Here is a 19,564-nt window from a genome sequence, read left to right as displayed (position 1 = left end):
GAGTGAGGCACTTGGGGAGGGATAGTCTAGGACATGGGTAGGCGAACTAAGGCCCGGGGGCCAGATCTGGTCCAATCGCCTTCTAAATCCGGCCCACGGATGGTCCAGGAATCAGTGTGTTTTTACATGAGTAGAATGTGTCCTTTTATTTAAAATGCATCTCTGGGTTATTTGTGGGGCATAGGAAATCGTTCATTTATTTCCCCCCCAAAAAATATAGTCCGGCCCCCCACAAGGTCTGAGGGACTGTGGACTGGCCCCCTGCTGAAAAAGTCTGCTGACCCCTGGTCTAGGAGAGTTCCCGGATTGCTTTCATTTTTCCAGGGCAGCTAGGCATTCTCTTTCAAAAACATTTTTAAAGTTTTAAAGCACAAGTAAAACTCTACCACAAATCCCTGGACTCATTGCTGTCTTCTGCATCCATTTCCTTAACCACAGATTGCGACGTGCAGTTGTTCGGTCCCAGTGGGAGAATAGTGACCCCTATGCCTTTGGCAGGCTGGGAACAACAAGGGGCTTGCAGGACATTTGTTGACGTGGCTCCAAGGCATCGCATTGCCATTCAAGCTGCATATGTGGACCCAACAGCTGACTCCAACCAAACACACTCCAGTTACATCTCGGTGAGAAAACTGCACAGAGTAAGGGTCCAGGTCTCACACACTAGAAGAATAAAAGCATAACATTAATCAGATGCAAGGGTGGAGAACCTGATCGGCACTCAATTTACAGCGGTGTGGGTGGTTCCTTCCGCACAGGGCACTGAACCAAGGGGGTGCAAAACAACAACCACCTATATTCATATGGGTACCTACTGAGAAGATCCACTGTACCAAAAGGAATTATTGTGAAAATAAAAAATATGGGAGGTGGGAAGGGCAAGTCAGATTTTGTTCTCACTCAGGGCAACATATTACCAAAGTCCGCCACTGACCTATTGGCTGCATTCCTTCCTGGACAACTTTCTGGGAGCCATTTACCCATGGTGAGCAGAGCCAGAGGCAAAAGTGTGTGGAGCAATGAGTGCCAATGTTACCTTTGTACAGGAGGCTATTTTCTAACATGCACTCAAATTTTGTTGTTGTCTTCTGCTTTTTCTCTCCCCCATCCCTGCTCCTTTTCCATCAAAATGCTGCTTCTGTCCTGGATATTTATGGCGGAATAGCCACTCTTGGGACCCCTCCAGAGTCCATACTAGGTTTGGGTTGTTGTTGGTCCCCCCCCCCCCTTGAAATCATGTAACTTTCCACACCACAAATATTCTGGCTTATTTTTTATCCCACATTTGTTGCCCTGTAGAGAGCAGTGGAGAGCCAGTTTGGTGTAGTGGTTAAGAGCGATAGTCTCGTAATCTGGTGAACTGCATTTGCTTCCCCGCTCCTCCACATGCAGCTGCTGGGTGACCTTGGGCTAGTCACGCTTCTCTCAAGTCTCTCAGCCCCACTCACCTCACAGAGTGTTTGTTGTGGGGGAGGAAGGGAAAGGAGAATGCTAGCCGCTTTGAGACTCCTTCAGGTAGTGATAAAGCAGGATATCAAATCCAAACTCTTCTTCTTCTGTAGCAGAAGAGGTACCCTTCCAGGTAGTAATAGTGTGGTTCCATTTTGGGGAAGCATTGCAGAACAACCAATAAAGCAGAAGAATGTGTGAACAGTCCAGGATAAACCCACCACCAATGCAACAAATGTAGGACAAAATAAATAAACCAGAATGTTTGTGGTGTGAAAAGTTACATGATTTCAGCAGGAATTTTATGGGACGTGCTGACTGTAGTAAGCAGTAAGTCCACCTTGAAAGATCTGCAGGTGCAAAAGTGTGGTCGTGTATAACCCTCCCAATACCATCATAAGCACAAATCAAAATGAACGTAAAGTAAAACTGGAGAAATGAAGGAATCCTTAGGCATTGTGAACATAAGAACATAAAGAAAGCCTGCTGTATCAAGCCAGTGGCCCACCTAGTCCAGCATCCTGTTCTCACAGTGACCAACCAGGTGTCTGTGGGAAACCCGAAAACAGAACCCGAGCACAAGAGCACTCTCCCCTCCTGTGGTTTCCAGCAAATGATGGTTTCCAACTGTGGAGGCAGAGCATAGGCAACATGGCTAGTAGCCACTGATAGCCCTCTCTTCCATGAATTTGTCTACTCCTCTTCTAAAGCCTCTCAAGTGATGACCATCACTGCCTACTGTGGGAGTGAGTTCCATGGTTTAACTCTGCACTACAAAGTATAGTTTAACTGTTGTGGATGTCACATTTCTGTGTCTTTGGCTGACCTGACCTTCCATTCTTCAGATCCGAGATGTCAGTGCCATGAAGACCGCAGTTTTCCATGGAAACCAGCCATTCTACTGGGAGTCAGTTGGGAGCAGGGCCGAAATTGAATTCAGCAAAGACTTTGCCAGCATCGGTTTCCAAGCAGAATACTGGGTAACTTTGCCCAAATAAACACAGCCTCAAGTTGTTTCAAGGGCAACTGTTCATCCAAGGGTTGTATAGTCAGGGGGAGTTAGTAAACACAGTTTCTCTTGTGGAAGGGATGGAAAGTGATATCCACTGAAAAACTCTTAGAGGTTGCAGGAGCCCTTCTCTTTTTTTGCACCTGTTCCCATTGCTGTGGAAGAGAGGGGCTTCTCATGCCTGAACTCACCCTGGCTCTGCCACTGTCTCAGGTGGGGATCTCCACCGATTCAATTATTTTTCCTTCAAATGCTGCTGCTGTTGTTTTCGAGCAGGGTTAGTCCTGCTCCTCTCATGTGGTAAAGTCAACATACACATACCTCTTGGAGATCTGCCAATAAAGTCTTTATATGGGTGTGAACCTGAAATGTTATTAGCCTGAAATTAATAATCCCTGCACCTGTGTACTGTATCGTGTAAGCCTGAGTTGGCCAATCTCTGCTGTCCTCTACCTAGAAATTATTATTCCAAATGCCTCTGATTTTTAGGTGAGGGTGTATACAGTATATTGAAAAAGGCAGTGTGTTCAAATATGTTTGCAGTTGTGTGTGTTATGCATCTACACTCACTACAGATAGAGGCTTGGCCATGGCACGCTGGAGGATGTGTAGACTCAGTTGCAAATGCAGGTTTTCCAACTCTTGAGTTGGAACTACTTACTACTTGTGAGGCAAATAGTGTTGGAGTTTGGTATATATTTTCCTATATACCTAAAAATCAAAAGCTGTCATCGTACAACTCCCATTGGAGGATTTGTACTGCTGCATCACACTTCTGGATTTGCCTGGTCAGGGTGGGGGAAGGGAGCAGAAGAGAAAGGAAGTTTTAAAATGGTGGTTTTAAACAGTAAGAACTGAACAGCGTAGGGATGGAGAGAGACAGGAGCTGTGGGAGGGTGGAGGGGCAGGCAGGCGGTAGGAGGGATTAGCGAGCAACACTAGCAGTGGCAACAGCCTTGAGTGTATGTGTGTACACAGCAGAGTGCAGGAATAAATAGTTTGATAATGCTGCAACTTATTGCAAGTGTTGTTGCTTTACTCCCAACACCCCTTCTGAACAAAGTGTGTTCAAGTCCACAAGTCCAGTGGGCCCTGGGAAGTGGCTTAGTGAGACTCTGAAAAATATATACTTAAGACTGAGGTGGCATGGGTGTAGCGGGGGGGGCTACCCCCCTAAACCAAGTAAACAAATAAAAATGCTTAACTAACTGACCAATTGCATTGCAGACAACTTGGTTCTGCCCCCCCCCCATAAAGCCTGGCTGTACCCATGTGAGGTGGTGTACATAGTTTTCTTTTTTCCGTTATCCTCACAACCAGTCCTTTTTATCTAGAAAAAGAGGCGCAGGTACAGAGTACCCTTGAGTACCCCTGGAAAAAACATTGCTCACAACCACCCTGTGAGGTAGAGGTTAGGTTAAGAGAATTAACTGCCCCAAAGGTCACCCAGTGAGCTTCATGGCTGAATGGGTATTTGAAAACTCTTCCATATCGTAGTTCTGCACTCTAACCCAAAGCTTTCCAAGCTTTTCATGTTGGTGGCACTCAACATGAAATGAAATGCATCATTTCGTGACACAGTAATTCTGTTTCACTAGCAAACCAGAGGTTAAACTAACCCTTTTCCATCCCCTAGAGGAGTGTGTGGGGAGCGTTCGCGTGACACACTTACACACTGCATCCGACACACTAAAGTGTCGCGACACACAGTTTGGAAAGCTCTGCTCTAACCATCGCACCGCACTAGCATCTCCTTCCATTTCCACTGGCAAGCAAGATTTTAACATGTTTCAAAATTCAACTTCACATGAAAATTCAGCATTACATCTTAGAAGGAGCATAAAGTCGTTATGCATGTGCTGCTATTCCTCCCCTTCCTTTTTCCTTTTTTTTAAGGGGGTGTGAGATCTCTCAGTTTCCTATAGCATACCCTCCAACATTTCTGCGATGAAAATAGGGACATCCCATTCCATAATGATATATACGTATACTCCACACATCTGACTGAGTTGCCCCAGCCACTCTGGGCAGCTTATATATATATATATATATATAAAGGTACCCCTGCCTGTACGGGCCAGTCGTGTCCGACTCTAGGGTTGTGCGCTCATCTCACTTAAGAGGCCGGGAGCCAGCGCTGTCCGAAGAAACGTCCGGGTCACGTGGCCAGCGTGACGAAGCTGCTCTGGCGAGCCAGCACCAGCGCAGCACACGGAAACACCATTTACCTTCCCGCTATCAAGCGGTACCTATTTATCTACTTGCACTTAGGGGTGCTTTTGAACTGCTAGGTGGGCAGGAGCTGGGACCGAAAGACGGGAGCTCACCCCACTGCGGGGATTCGAACCGCCGAACATACGATCGGCAAGTCCTAGGCACTGAGGTTTTACCCACAGCGCCACCCGCGTCCCTTCGATATATATATATATATACACACACACACACACACACACTCATAATAAAACATTAAACAAAAAACGCCCCTATACAGGATTGCCTTCAGACAGCTCGGAGGTCACATAACTCCATACCCGCCAACATTTCTCCAATGAAAACACAGGCATCCTAAGGAAAAGTGGGACATTCTGGGATCAAGTCAGAAACCGGGGCAGCTTCTTTAAACCAGGGTCACCCCTGGAAAATAGGCTTGGAGGCAGTTTTATTACGTGGCTTCAAAATTAACAAGGGAGTTGCAGCCTTTAACAAACAAAGGTCAGTCTACTTTTCCCTCCTTAAGTCTATGGATGAGAGATGTAGACAGCCCCTCCCACTTCATCCTCTTGCAGAGGAGGAGGGGACCCAGAATGCAATACAAAGGGAGACGCTGGGGGGGGGAACAGCTGGTTGGGGTGGGCGGGGCTGTCTCCATTGTCAGCTGGAGCTGCTTTTAAAGGGACAGTGGGTGGGCAGTGGGTGTACAGCGATGCGCTGAGGACTAGGATCCTGCCCAGTGCTAGGGGCGGGGGAGAAATTACAGTGGCAAGCAGCAAAGGAGAAAGGTGGATTTACCTGTCGTTTAACACACATACCCAAAGGCAGGATGAATTCCCATGAAGAGCAGCCTCAGTCAGATGCAGCTACTGCTGCTGCTACCCCGTCTTCCACCGATGATGATGATGGGATGACCTGGTGGTACAAGTGGTTATGCAGACTGGCTGGCATCATTGGGGGCATCTGTGAGTATTTCCTTTACTCCTCCCACCCCACAGTTCTTTCCTCCAGTGATTCCCCTATCCCCGCACCTCCAGAACAAAGTCCTAAGACCCAATTTGCCTCCTATGGTGGGGGCTTGCTTTGCACCGACTGGCTGATTTTGTGTCTTTGGGCATTTTTTGCTTTAATTTTCTCTCCTGTAGGGGGCGGGGGAATAGCACTGCAAACTTTTTGTACACAAGTTTTTGGGGGTGGGTTTTTTCTTTAAAAAAAACAAACATGTTTTGTCACTCTTCTGTTGTGAGCTGTCAAGAGGACTAAGCTATTGACTGCCTTCATTTAAATATAGTTAGTAGGTAAATAAATACCTACATCAGGGTGTGCAATATGCAAAACAGATCAAAAGTGCAACAGGGTAGTGCCTATTTTGCATTAGCAAATGTTTGTATTTGGTGTTTGATTGAGTTACTCAGAGTCACTTCATTGTTTTTTTTTTAAAAATATATTAATATCCCACCTTTTCTCAAAGGAGTTCAAGGCTCTCTCTCCCCCTCCCCATTTTATCATTGCAACAACCCTGTGAGGTAGGTGAGGCTGGGAGGCAACGACTAGTTCAAGCTCAGCCAGTGGTCTCTCTCATGTCTCAGTCTACAGTGGTGTCATGTAGGGAACATCCACCCAGTCTCTGCTTGTGCCTAAATGCCCCCCACCATCCTGATTCATAAGAACTCCATGACTGAATCAGATCAAAGGTCCAGCCAGCCACATGCCACCAGGAAACCAGTAAGAAGGGTACAATGATATTACCCATTCCATATTCTTCACCTCCAGGATCTGATATTTAGTAGGTACTCTGCTTCCGACCATGGAGGCTCCACTATCTTATCAGGGCCAGCCGATATTGACTCAGGCCACATCTGCACTACACATTTAAAGCAATAACATACCACTTTAAACAACCATGCCTTCCCACAAAGAATCCTGGGAACTGTAGTTTGCTAAGGGTGCTGAGAGTTGTTAGATGACCTCCTATTCTCTTCACAGAGCTACAGTTCCCCGAGTTCCCTGTGAAGAGGGATCAACTATTAAATCACACTGGAATTGTAGCTCTGTGAGGCAGGGGCATGAGAACTGGGACCTTATTGGTGGTGACTCCATGCTTGTGACACACCCATTCAAGTTATTTGCATATGTCTGCCATCAGCGCAGCTGGACTTTTTATATAAAAACCACACGTTTCCAGCGTCTTTTTCCTTGAATGATTTAATAGGGCAGCTGGCCTGAAAATTTTGTTTTAGTTTTGTGTTGTTTCTGGCTTTTTTCTAATATTAAGTTTGTTTTCATTCACTACAATGGCCCTTTGCTAGCCTGTGGGTTAGTTAAGGGACTTGGTTTGACTGGTTCTTGATTTGTTTTTGTTTTTAATTGAAATGTAATATTGCATTTTGTGTTTGCCGTAAGCTGCCTTGCAAGGGTGTTGCTCTAAAAGGTGGCCTGGAAACATTCAAATAAATAAAAGCAGATAGATAGAATGAAGCTCTTTTCAAAAAGTGCACCCTCTCTCATTCAGGAATGGAATGGAGGGCATGGCTGCCCAGCCGACTGGGTACAGGAGCACTCCGTGCTGTACCATTTTGTTGCAGAGCCCATTTGTATAGTCGATTTGCTCGTTCTCCGGTATTTTGCATTTCTAAGCAGAGTTTACTTTTGTAGAAGTCAGTGTTTTTAAAAAGTGTTTTGCAAAGGCTGATTAAGTTGGGGACTGTGCCTGAGACACTTGCTTACGACTTGAAATAACTTCTCCCTTGCTACACCCAGCCATGGATACCTGTTCCCAGTTGCTTCTCTGTAATGTGATTTCTTCCTCATGGTTTAGGGCACACCTGATAGCGGGGTTGAACTTTGTTCCTGCTGTACTTTGCTCCCTATGTTTAAACTTGTTGTGTAATATTTTGTCAAGCTGGTATTCCTCAGCCCCAGGCCACTCTTTCTGTTCCTTGGATCCCTCTTCACGCCACACCCCTCACCAGCCAAGTGTTGACCCCTCCTTGAGCAGAGGCTCCAGGTTGCCCCAAGATTGAGGGGGCCCAGCAGATGTGGCCCGTGACATCACAGGCACGATGCATGAGCAACTTCATGTCCTCAGAAGGAGGCCGAGCACTCTGGCGGAGGCTGGGTGCTGAAACTGCGGCACACACAGGGTTCCCTTCAAACAAATATCGAGAAGATTTTTTTTCCCTTGAACTCTGATAATGCTTCCTGCATGTCTACATGGAGGTTAGAGAGGGGTGTGTGAGGCTGTAGAATCTGGCCTACTGTACAAAAATTCACATTCATTGTCCCAGCCACTATTCTCCTTGCATCATGGGCGAGCTGGCTCTGGCTATAGTAGAATTTGGCTGGGTTCCACTCTCTGCTTCTCCTACCCACTTGTTAGGGAAAGTTTCACCTGCTAAAATTCTCAGACATTTGGCTGCTTTTAAAGGCAGCACTTCCCCCTGCCCCTCCCCACCCACAAAAAAAGCAACTATGCCCTGAACAGTCCGAAAATAAGCCTTGGAACCACCTGGGATTTGGTCCTCATTAAACTTGCAGCAAGGTTCTCTGCATCCGATACAGCATCAGACCCCTTTCGCGGTCGTCAGCAGGTAACTTAATCCCAGTATTATGCGACACTGCTCATGAAAAAACAAGGGCCAGCAGAGCTGAGTTGACAAGAAATAATGGCACAAAGAAAACAGATGCACACAGATGCACTCAATTCTCCCACCCACACCAAAAAACGCTACAAAAATTAGTTTTGGAAACATTGTTGGAGTTTGTAGAGAACAAACGTCCAGTTCTCAAAGCTCTCGGAACCCAGTCTGGTTACGTCCAGGATAATCACATCAAAGTTTTTTCTCTGCTATGAAAGCAGAGCGTGACCTTAGGCAGGTGACTAGCCCTCAGCGTCAGAACCTGTCCTCAGAATGGCCACAAAATTTTGTCATCTTCATCATGTGATGTCACTTTGCAGCTTCACTTCTCACAGTACATGGTTGAACTGTGGAACTCACTCCCACAAGATGTAGTGATAACAACCAACCTGGATGGCTTTAAAAGAAGATTCGTAGCCAAAATCATGGAGGACAAGGGTATGGATCTCGATGTCCACTGTTGGAAGCGGTGAATATCATTGTTAGTGTGCCTCTTGAAGTCAAACTGCTGTGATCTTCTGTGGTGTGCAAGCCTGGGCAGTATTTGGAGGTCCTGGGTTGCCCAGACTACAAGCCTCTCAGCCTCTTCAATGTGGTCCAGAAGAAAGCAGAGCAATATGTTTGGCACCAGCTTGGCTGCAAGATTTGCTGGAAGGAGGACAGCAAGGTGCCATCCATCCATCTTAGGGACTCCAAATTTGTGTAGGATTTACTCCTTAGCCTTCCCCGCCCCCTAAAGATATCCCACAAGGCAGTGGAGGTTTAGGATCAGAGTTTTTCTTCAGCTAGATGGGCTACCTTCCTACCTTCCACTATTACTACCTGGAAGGGTACCTCTTCTGCTACAGAAGAAGAAGAAGAGTTTGGATTTGATATCCCGCTTTATCACTACCCTAAGGAGTCTCAAAGCGGCTAACATTCTCCTTTCCCTTCCTCCCCCACAACAAACACTCTGTGAGGTGAGTGGGGCTGAGAGACTTCAGAGAAGTGTGACTGGCCCAAGGTCACCCAGCAGCTGCATGTGGAGGAGCGGGGAAGTGAACCCGGTTCACCAGATTACGAGACTACGCTCTTAACCACTACACCACACTGGCTCTCCTAGGTTGATGAGCCCCATCTGCCCCTCACTTCCCTCTACAACATGAATGCCAAACGCCTTCTTCACTGTTGGACCCACTATTGGTCTCATCCACTCAATCCACCAGAGCCTGTTTTCACATGCAGGAGTAGTCTCTGACTCAGCAATGGTTTGAGACCCATCAGCTATCCTTCCCTGGTTAGCCGGCCAGTTGAAGCTGCTCCTGGGTTGTGGCCACTGTCACATGCTGGCAACTTCTAGGAGTCACAGGTGAGAGCTGGTGGGGGGGAGGTGGTGGACAAGCTACCCCAGAAGTAGCATGTTATGTCCCCTGCCAGATGTACTACCCTTCCCCTAACACCTCATAGGTAAAGGTAAAGGGTCCCCTGACCATTAGGTCCAGTCGCGGATGACTCTGGGGTTGCGGCACTCATCTCACTTTATTGGCCGAGGGAGCTTCCGGGTCATGTGGCCATCATGACTAAGCCACTTCTGGCGAACCAGAGCAGCGCACGGAAACGCCGTTTACCTTCCTGCCAGAGCGGTACCTATTTATCTACTTGCACTTTGACGTGCTTTCAAACTGCTAGGCTGGCAGGAGCAGGGACCGAGCAACGGGAGCCCACCCCGTTGCGGGGATTCAAACCTCTGACCTTCTGATCGGCAGGTCCTAGGCTCTGTGGTTTAGACCACAGCGCCACCTACATCCCTCTAACACCTCATACATACCAGTGTAGACAGACCAATTGCTGGGAAATGCAAGTGGACAGAGTGTGCTGTTGCACTCAGGACCTTCTTGGGAGCCTCCCAGAGGAATCAGGTCAGTCACTGTGAGAACAGGATGCCTTGACCCACCGGGGCTGATCTTAACATTTTCTACCTGCTTTGTCCTTTCAGCGTGTGCCTTTGCTGGCCTCTTTAACTGTGTGACTATTCACCCGCTCAACATCGCAGCTGGCGTTTGGATGATGTAAGTAAACTTGACTTCCTTTGCGGTGAATATTTGTTTCGAGCACCGGGGTGCTGCAAGTCAACACCAACTGAAATAGAAGTCTGCTGCAAATGCAGAGGCAGGCAATGAATTATTTGTCCTTGTGGGATGTGTGGCCTTTGCACTGCCCACTTAGCACAGTCTCTGGCCTTCCTGCCAGTTCCAACCCCCCAGGCTAAATCTACACAGATATAAAAAAAACACTGTGAAAGTGCTTTTTAAAAAAAAAAAAAAAAAAGTAGTAAAGTGTATATGGAATTTGCCATTAGCTCATCAGTGCCACCTAGTGTCACATTTGTTTAATACACTTAAAATGCACTTAAAACGTTATACAGTGGTACCTCTGGTTGCGAATGGGATCCATTCCAGAGGCCCGTTTGCAAAATGAGCAGAACGCAATCCGCACCTGCATGTCTGCATGTGTGCGGGTCGCGATTCACCGCTTCTGCACATGCGTGTGACATCATTTTGCACACCTGTGCATGCGCGAGTGGCGAAACCCGGAAGTAACCCTTTGCAGTACTTCCAGGTCGCCAAAGGACGCAACCTGAAAACCCTTGACCTGAAGCAAACGTAACATGAGGTATGACTGTATTTGCAGCTGAGTCCCTGTGGCTCCGAAAATAGAAAACAGTTCAGAGTGGCTTTGGGAGAGGGCCACAGCTTACTGGTATCTCCTGGCATCTCCAGGAGAGCCACTGTCAATCAATGCAGACGGTTCTGAGCTAGATGGACATTGGGTCTTACTGAGTACTAGGCAATTCCATGCGTCAATGGGCTGTTTTTTCAGAACCACGAGGACTAGTATCTTACCTTATTTCTAGGGAAAGAGCCATAGCTCAGTGCTAGAGCATCTGCTTTGGATGCAGAAGGTCCCAGGTCCAATTCCCGACATCTCTAGGTGTGGCTGGGAAGTCTCTTGCTCTTAAATCCCAGAGAGCTGCTGCCAGTTTATTTTATGCAATTTTAATTGAAAATATTTTAAAGCCACATTTCTGAGTCAATGCCCCAGGGCAAGCAAAGTGGAGGATTTAAAACAACAACAACACAGTACAAACTGGAAAACTTTTAAAACACTACAAAATTTAAAATACTTAAAATTAGAAGTAAAATAAAACACAGAACCCAAGACAACATAATTGAGTCAGACCAAGCTAACAATCACCGTACCTGGAGGGTCGGCTGCATTTAAAGGCACACCAACCACACCCACACTTTCTGAAACAACGAGAACTGAAACACAGCCAAATATTGAAATTTGTGCTTCTCTGGATTTTGCAGTGCAGTTCTCCAGCCAGCTCATATGTCCAAATTTGCATAGATGAAGGTAAAGTGTGCCTATCAGTACATAGATCAGTAAAAGTAACATATAAAAATGCTTTATATATGGGGAAATTGCCGTCTTGGCTGTCTCTTAGTGCAGCCCCAGGTCACTGAGCCTGAGCTTCCACAACCACTGCCTGCCATGAACCATAGCTGTCAACGTTTCCCCTTTTTTTGAGGGAAATTCCCTTATTCCGAATAGGATGCCTTGAAAGAAAAGGGAAAAGTTGACAGCTATGCCATGAACCACCAATGGCAGGATTGGTAGCAGCAGCAGATATGTTCTGTGCTTAAGGTAATGTTTTATTCTCTTGCTAGTTGTGCTGTTTTAAATGTGCATTTTATATTTGACATTATTAATGTTTTCTTTTGAAATGTTTACGATAATTTGTTTGTTAACATTGCTGCGTTAAATGCGCATTCTGTAGTTGGTCTCTTTTGCAATGTTCTGTTTTGAAATCTTTAAGATAATATTTTAGTTTCCTGTTAAATATCTTTGTTTGAATGTATACTTGAATTTCTTTAGTAATGTTTTATTCTGGATTGTTTTATTTGATGTTTCAATGTGGGTTCTAAGCTGCTTTGAGATTTTTTAATTAAGAATATAAAGCAGTAGAGAAATGAATAATAATAGGCAAAAATTCATAACAAAATGTGCACATAGGAAAAAGTTTGGGGTGGTTTTTCATGTGGACTTTTTTTTTTTACAAAGGAAAATATTGCACATTTGTAGAAACATAAAGAACTGAACTTAAAATCAGAAAAATGAGAAACTGAGAGAAACCAAAACTGGCAGATTTGCCCATTCCAGTTACAGTGGATCTCAAATGCCTTGGCTCCCGAACAAATCGATTCCCGAACGATTGAAACCCAAAAGTGAGTGTTCCGGTTTTCAAACAATTTTTGGAAGCTGAACGTCCGGCGCTGCTTCCGCAGCTTCTGATTGGCTGCAGGATGCTCCTACAGCCAATCGGAAGCCACGCCTTGGTTTTCGAACGGTTCTGAGTTGAACGGACTTCCAGAACGCATTCTGTTCGAGAACCAAGGTACGACTGTACTAGCTAAATAGCCCTCTGGCCCCAGTAAGGTTATAAAAGCTTAGAACCTAAAGCAGTCTAAGAGTTTCACTGGCTGTGGTGTCTAGGACTTTTGAGAAAAGGCAAGCAAGGGTTGTCATGGTAGAAGTTCATAAAATTATGCAAGGCATGAAGAAAGTGGGTAGAAAAAAGTTTAAATCATGGGCATCCAACATGGCTGAAAGTCAAATAATTTAGGACAGATGAAAGGGTGGACTTCTTCTCTTAGTGTAGAGAAGAACTTGCTCTCACAGGAGGTAGTGATGGCCACCAACTTTAAGACACCTTTAAGAGAAGATGAGGTAAATTCATGGAGGAGAAGACTATCCATGATTTCTAAGCTATGATGGCTCTACCCTGTCTCCACACTTCAAAGCAGCAATGCTTCTGAATGCTGGAAACAACAGGAGAAGACAGAGCTCTTGTCCTTGGCTTCTGCTTGTGGGTTTCCTATTGGGGCAACTGGTTGGCCACTGTGAGAACAGGATGCTGGACTAGATGGGCCATTGGCCTGATCCAGCAAAAAATTCATGCGTTCACCGGATGGGTCCTTTCATTATGGATGGGGTGGGTTCTCTCTGGTTTTGAGTGTGACTTCTTGCCCCAAAGGTTGAATGCCTTCGTCCTTTTCCTGTGTGAGGCCCCCTTCTGCTGCCAGTTCATCGAGTTTGCAAACGCTGTGTCAGCAAGGGCAGACAAACTGCGTCCATGGCAGAAAGGTGCCTTCTACTGCGGGTAAGTGTGTCCTGGGGTTGGGAGTGACTCTGGATTGCCAATATTGTGCCAGAGGGATTCAAGTGCATACCAGAGCTCTAAATTTGCACAGTTAAAGTGCTCTGGCATAACAAATCCACAGTAAACACAACAAAGCATACTCTTTGTGGTTTGGAAGGGGACGATGACTAATGAGAAGAATCACAGAATCATAGAATAGTTACAGGTAGGTAGCTGTGTTGATCTGCCGTAGTTGAAACAAAATAAAAAAGTTACTTTCAGTAGCACTTTAGAGACCAACTAAGTTTGTTATTGGTATGAGCTTTTGTGTGCATGCACACTTCTTCAGATACTGTACACTGAAACAGGAGTCACCAGACCCTTATATATTGTGAGAGGGTGGGGAGGGGTATTACTCAGAAGGATGGTGGGAATGGGTGATTGGCTGATAGGTGTGGTAAACCTGTTGATGACTGTTGACGACTGCAATTGGTCTTACAGGAAAAAGCAAGGGGTGAGATGGCTAAAAATAGCTTTATCATGTATAATGAGATAAGAATCCAATGTCTCTATTCAGACCAGGTCTCTCCGTGGTTTTAATTTTGGTAATAAGTTGCAATTCAGCAACTTCTTTTTCCAGTCTATTTCTGAAATCATAGAATTGTAGAGTTGAAAGGGACCATGAGGACCATCTAGTCCAAACCCCTGCAATGCAGGGATCTTTTACCCAACATGGAGCTCAAACCCATAACCCTGAAATTAAAAGTCTCGTGCTCTACCAACTGAGCTATCCCAGAGTTTATATATATATATATATATGGCATTTGTACCCTACTCTTCAGCCAAAAAGGTTCCTAGAGCAGCTTGTAATACAAACAAAACAAGACAGTTCCTACCCACAAGCTTACAATCTAACAAGAACCCACATGACATGCAAGGGGGAAAGGACACGGAGGGTAGAGGAAAACAAAAAACACAGGCACAGATTTCTAGACAGTTGTTCCAGTATTGACCATCTGGTCCTGTATAGGGTCAGGAGGTGCCTGATGAAGCTGGGCCTCAAGTAAAGCTGATGAAATGAGCCTGGCTTCCTGGGGTGGAATGGCTGCCCTCAAGTAACAGTTAAGGAAGAAGAGGCCTGGTGGAGGCTGGCCTACTCCCTGGAAAGAGGGGTTGATAATTAAACAACTCTGGGAATTGTAGTTCTGTGAGGGGAATGGGGTTTTCTAAAAATTCTCAGCTAACTACAATTCTCATGATTCTTTTTTTGAGGGGAAGCCATGACTGTTTAAAACTTATCTAATAGAGCTTTAAATGCATGGTGCAGATGTGGCGAAAATCTTTTAAATCTTTTTTTTTTTTAAGGTTAATGAGTGTTGCCTGGCATATGCTTCCTAGAAAAGTTTTTAATGGGCAATATCTCATATTTGGAGTAGACCTGTTCAGTCATTTGTCCAGTAACTTTCAGTGAATCTACTCTGACACTGACCTGTTGGATATCACTCAGTATGTTTAAAATACAAATTGTTCTAAACTTTCCCCCCTTGAATGAGTTTGGTTCTTGAAGCTGGGTATGTTTTCCCTCTCCGCAGACCCCTTTCCAATATCTAATTTGTATGTACCCTAAATCTGGTTGTGTGATTAAAACACATTGTAATTCATGGGCATGCATGCCTAACTTGGGTTCATTCATTTCAATAGGTCATTTCAGTGACCATTTGGAAGCGAAAAATCTGAGGTCACAAATCCTGTACCAGCAAATGCTTGGTCCACATTTGGGTCCTTGTTTTGCTAGGCATCCTGTGTTGAAGTGGATTGCAGCACGACACTGCCTTAACTTCACAAGTTTCCTCTCTTTTCCCCCAGGATGGCTATATTCCCAGTTATACTGAGTCTGACTCTGACAACTTTATTAGGCAATGCCATTGCCTTTGCGACGGGAGTGCTCTATGGACTTTCAGCATTAGGCAAAAAGTAAGAGAGAAGAGTTTTCCCTCCCTCCCTGTTTCAGCCAGTGGATTGCTGGTCTTTCTTGGGTGCTGTGCTTGTCAAAACCGCCACTCACTCCAAGCTCCTATGCTGTCTTTTGCCTTTTGTAGGGGAGACGCCATCACGTATGCAAGGATGCAGCAGTTGCAACGGAAGCAAACAAATGAAGAAGGGGTGACAGGAAGTGTTGAACCGCAGGCCGTGTGACATCGCCATTCTTTTGAGGCCAGTCATTCCCATCTCATTGAAAAGCAAAGCTTGGGAATTCACTCCAGCCTTAGAAACTGGCCTTGGAATCCTGTGCTGTGAAATTCTTTCAAAACTTCTAATTTCAAGCCGGAGAGTGCAGAATGAAAACATACCTTCTCCTTTGTCCCCAGAACATTTAAAAAAAAAAAAAAAAACTCATTTATGCAACACTGTGAATCTTATATGCTGCAGCTTTAAGGGGGCAGGATTTAATGTGGGGGTCCTCCCTTCTCCCACCCTGCTCCTTTCTCAGGTTGGTGTGGAACCAAATAGGGTGAACAAGCCCCATTTGTCACATCACTGTGGTGGACTCTTAGTTGCCTGTGTTGCAATAGCCTTTTGATACAGTTTTAGCAGCTCAATACGGTACTTCTGAGATCATCAGAAGCTACATTCTGGGCCTTGATTTTATTTTGACATTTGGGGTGATGGGGAAGCTATTTTGGGAGCTGGAAAATGTGGTACCCAATGAATTCTAGGACCTCAGTGTTGAATATCTGAGCCACCAACCCAGTCTCTGATTTGGTGTTCTCTCTTAGAGTTACAAACTTTGGGGGCTTGATGGACCTTGCTGTCTTCCTACTTTAGAGTCTTGTTTTCCCACCTCTGCATTGCGGAGAATTATTCCCCTGATGAATTTTTAGACCCATTTCTTTAGTAATTTTAGAACTGAGCAAACTGTGTGTTGATTTGTGAGATGCATTTTCTTAAGGAGAGAAATTACTTGAAAACCTTTAGTTTGTTTGCATTTGGTATTTTTCCTTTTAGGATTATTCAGTGGGAGGGGGGAGGAATAGCTTTTGCTGTGGGGGAAAAGGATAACTTTTTGGAGTGATCCTGGCTTCCAAGGGTGGAAAGGGCAGCCATTGTTGCATCCCAAAGTCTAGCAAAGGACCCCCTGCTTCCTTGAGAGAACTGTTGCTCTCACTTTGCAGCAAAGATGGCCAGAGGTGGCATGAGAGAATTATTGGTTTACAATACCTCAAAGCATTTCAAGTTAAGGGCCTCAATAAGCCCCTTCCCCGTCTCCCTTAAAAAACACTTGAGCTGCAATTATAGGCATTTTTTGTACATGTAAAAAGCACAAATCTTAGGTTCCATAATGCAATACTGTAAAATGGTTCAAGCAGTTGGCCAGTTTTGTTTCTGGTCACTGCTTTTTATAACTGGAAAAAACTTCCTTGCCCTGAAATGCTATGCAGTTGCAATCTTCTTTGCTACTGCTTAACCTGTTTTACTACTTGATAATTCCACTTTCCGTATTTATACCCTGTAGCTATAAATTTAATTTATTATTCCTTTTCCTTGTAATTTGCTTTGGAAAGCATAAAAAATGTATTATTATTATTTATTTGGAGTTCCTCGAACTGTTCTGGTGGGGGATCTGTTCTCTTGGGGTATAGAACATGAGTCAGGTGCTTTCATTTGTTGGGAAACAATTTCTGTCTAGTAGTGTTAGGTCACTGTCTTTTTAGGAAGAGGAAGATGGGGCTAGTTGGGAACTGAGTAGGGCACAGAAATAGTGTGAATAATTAATTAAGTCTATAGATGTAGTTGATAGAAGGGCGTGTGAGAATCTTACCTGCCAGATGCAATGTTGTGTCCCACCGCTAAGGGTCAGTATTTTCAAATGCATTATCAACAAGAAGTTGACAAGAACAAGAACAAGAACAAGAAGTATTATAGGCTTCCTTTAGGAGGAAATGCTTTGCTAGAGATTCCAGTTTCTTGTTGAAAGATAAGGTTTCAGAGGAAGGGACCTTTGTCAAAAATCTCACCCCGTCTCTGAAGATTGAACAAAGCTGGATCACTGCCATTTTGAAAGAGCATAAAAGAATAAGTCTCTTCTCAGGCGTAGTTAATTTTTGTGAATAATTATTGGAGACTCTGGATTCTACAATGTAAGAATTTCTTTTTCTTTTACTGTGCTGTATAAGAGATAACATTTTCTTGTTTCTAGGATGAGTATTGCACAGTATTGTCTGATTTTTCCCTTCAGGTGTTTTTTTTTTAGCATGCAACAAACATACCACTTGTATTCACCAACACCATCTTTCAAGCAGATGGAACTGCAATGATTTAATTCTAGGATCCCTTCTGAAATTTATTTATCTTGTAATTCATGGCGGAATGAAAAGCTATTGTTTGAAAGACAGTGCATGCACCCTAGTGCAGGGGCACAGAACCCTAGTCAGCCTGAGGGCCACATTCCCTTTTTGACAACCTTCGGGGCCCACATACCAGAGGCAAAAGTGGGCCAAACTACAGGTGTAACATTTGTACAGTAGACGAGTTTCAGCGCACATTCACACATGCCTTGCTTTCCTCCATCCTGGCAAGCAAGCAAGAGGCACCTTCAGGGTCCTAGGACACATTTCAGCCTGGCAAAACCACTTGAGGATGTGATGCAGGGCTGCTGAAGGATGTGGCTTGGGGAGCTTTCTGAAGGCCGGTTAGAGAGGCCTGGAGGGCCACAGCTGGCCCCTGAACCTGAGGTTCCCCACCCCTGCTACTAAGGGGCCTCAGCAAGAGCTGTGCTGGATCAGGCCAAAGGCCCATCTACTTCAACATCCTGGTCTTATAGTAGACAACCAGATGCCTGTGGAAAGCTTACAAGACAGACCCAAGCACAACAGCACTCTCCTCACTTGTGATTTCCAGCAACTGGCACATAGAGGCAAGATGTAAACCACCTAGAGAGCTGCAGGTATAGGGTGGTATATAAATTCAATTAACAACAACAACATAGCAGCTGTGGCCAATAGCCTTATTACCCTTCACAAATTTGTCCTAACCCATTTTAAAGCCATCTTTGCTTGGTGCCCCTCATGGAACAGCTCTCTGGAGTAAAATCCATAGCTCAACTACGTGCTGTGTGAAGAGGTCCTTATGCCTGTCTCATGAATTATATGATGCACTAGTGGAGGGATATTGCATAGAGTATGTCCCCTAGATGTTCATGGATTACAATTCCCATCAGCCCCAGCCAACATGGCCAATGGCCAGGGATTCTGGAAGTAAGATTCAGGAAGGCAACTGGCTGGTCATCTCTGGCCTACAGGATAAGCAACCATGAGCAGATGGCCTCCTCCTTTTCAAGGATGTGAATCTTTAGGGCCCATGAGGCAGATGAAGCAGCCCAGCTTAGGCAGTGGAATCCCATGGGTTAGTGCTGGGGTTGTGCAGCTGTGGCTTCCAGGGGGATTTCGCTGGAAGTCACCATACAACTCCAGTAAGTGAGGCTTTGAGGGGGCGCTGCTACAAGGGTGCACTTTCCTGTTTCTCCTCAGTTGGCAAAATGGGATGGGCCACTTCTGTGAAGCTGAGACTGTTGGCTTGCATCACTGGTCTACGGGGGAAAGGGTTGATCGGAGTAAACCAGTTTTTATTCTGTGTAGAATCCCTTGACAACCACCAGTTTACTGAACCTGCCTGTCACTGATCCTCTTTTTGTGTATGCAGTGAATAAAAAGACCATTCTACCTCTGGTAATAAGTTCTTCAGTTTCAAAAGCTACTTACTACAGTGGAATGCGTGTGTGTTTGTTTGTGTATGTATGTGCTTCCTGCTGCTAAAGAATGTGCTCTGGAAACAGAAAAAGCAGGATGCATTCTATAGAGCTAATTCCTGTGGATTAAAGAGCTTCTGACCCTTTTGATCTTTTCAGAGCTATTTCAGACTTAGAGGAGCTACTTCCTATCTTATGAAAATTGCACGTGTTTCACTTTTTCTGAAAGTTCCCCAGTACAGAATTGGGTGTTTTGCATGGCTTTACTTTTTAATCACTCCAAGTTCTAACCATCATGATTCCAGAAGATAGCTTGAAAGTATGCTGAC

General features: G+C 45.1%; 2 protein-coding genes and 1 long non-coding RNA gene across 13 annotated transcripts in view; 2 read left to right on the top strand and 1 right to left on the bottom strand.

Moving 5' to 3' along the window:
• The window catches only part of ADAMTS13 (ADAM metallopeptidase with thrombospondin type 1 motif 13), a 34,011-nt gene extending 31,184 nt beyond the window's left edge, over nt 1-2,827 (top strand). For all 11 annotated transcript variants that reach the window (XR_014559988.1, XR_014559989.1, XR_014559990.1 and 8 more), the window contains 2 exons: nt 439-623; nt 2,295-2,827. Coding sequence is in view for 8 of the 11 variants with exons in the window: in XM_083721318.1 (XP_083577444.1) it covers nt 439-623; nt 2,295-2,447 (338 nt within the window). In the remaining 3 variants the exon portion in view is untranslated. The remainder of the gene's footprint in view (nt 1-438; nt 624-2,294) is intronic.
• Nucleotides 2,828-5,338: 2,511 nt separating this feature from the next.
• On the top strand, nt 5,339-19,216 carry CACFD1 (calcium channel flower domain containing 1). The gene is made up of 5 exons (XM_083721460.1): nt 5,339-5,634; nt 10,283-10,355; nt 13,385-13,510; nt 15,356-15,463; nt 15,589-19,216. The coding sequence occupies exons 1-5, from the start codon at nt 5,499-5,501 to the stop codon at nt 15,683-15,685; spliced, it is 540 nt and encodes a 179-aa protein (XP_083577586.1). The 5' UTR covers nt 5,339-5,498; the 3' UTR covers nt 15,686-19,216.
• On the bottom strand, nt 10,601-12,930 carry LOC310836358. Its single transcript, XR_014560034.1, has 2 exons — nt 11,932-12,930; nt 10,601-11,832 (listed from the first exon to the last, which is right to left on the bottom strand). It is a non-coding gene; the product is annotated as an uncharacterized lncRNA (long non-coding RNA).
• Nucleotides 19,217-19,564: the final 348 nt, after the last annotated feature.

The sequence above is a fragment of the Podarcis gaigeae genome (assembly GCF_964106915.1).
Source record: "Podarcis gaigeae genome assembly, chromosome: Z".
Lineage (NCBI taxonomy): Eukaryota > Metazoa > Chordata > Lepidosauria > Squamata > Lacertidae > Podarcis > Podarcis gaigeae.
The sequence above is the reverse complement of the archived record's forward strand: the minus strand, read 5'-3'. Positions and strand labels throughout refer to the sequence as shown.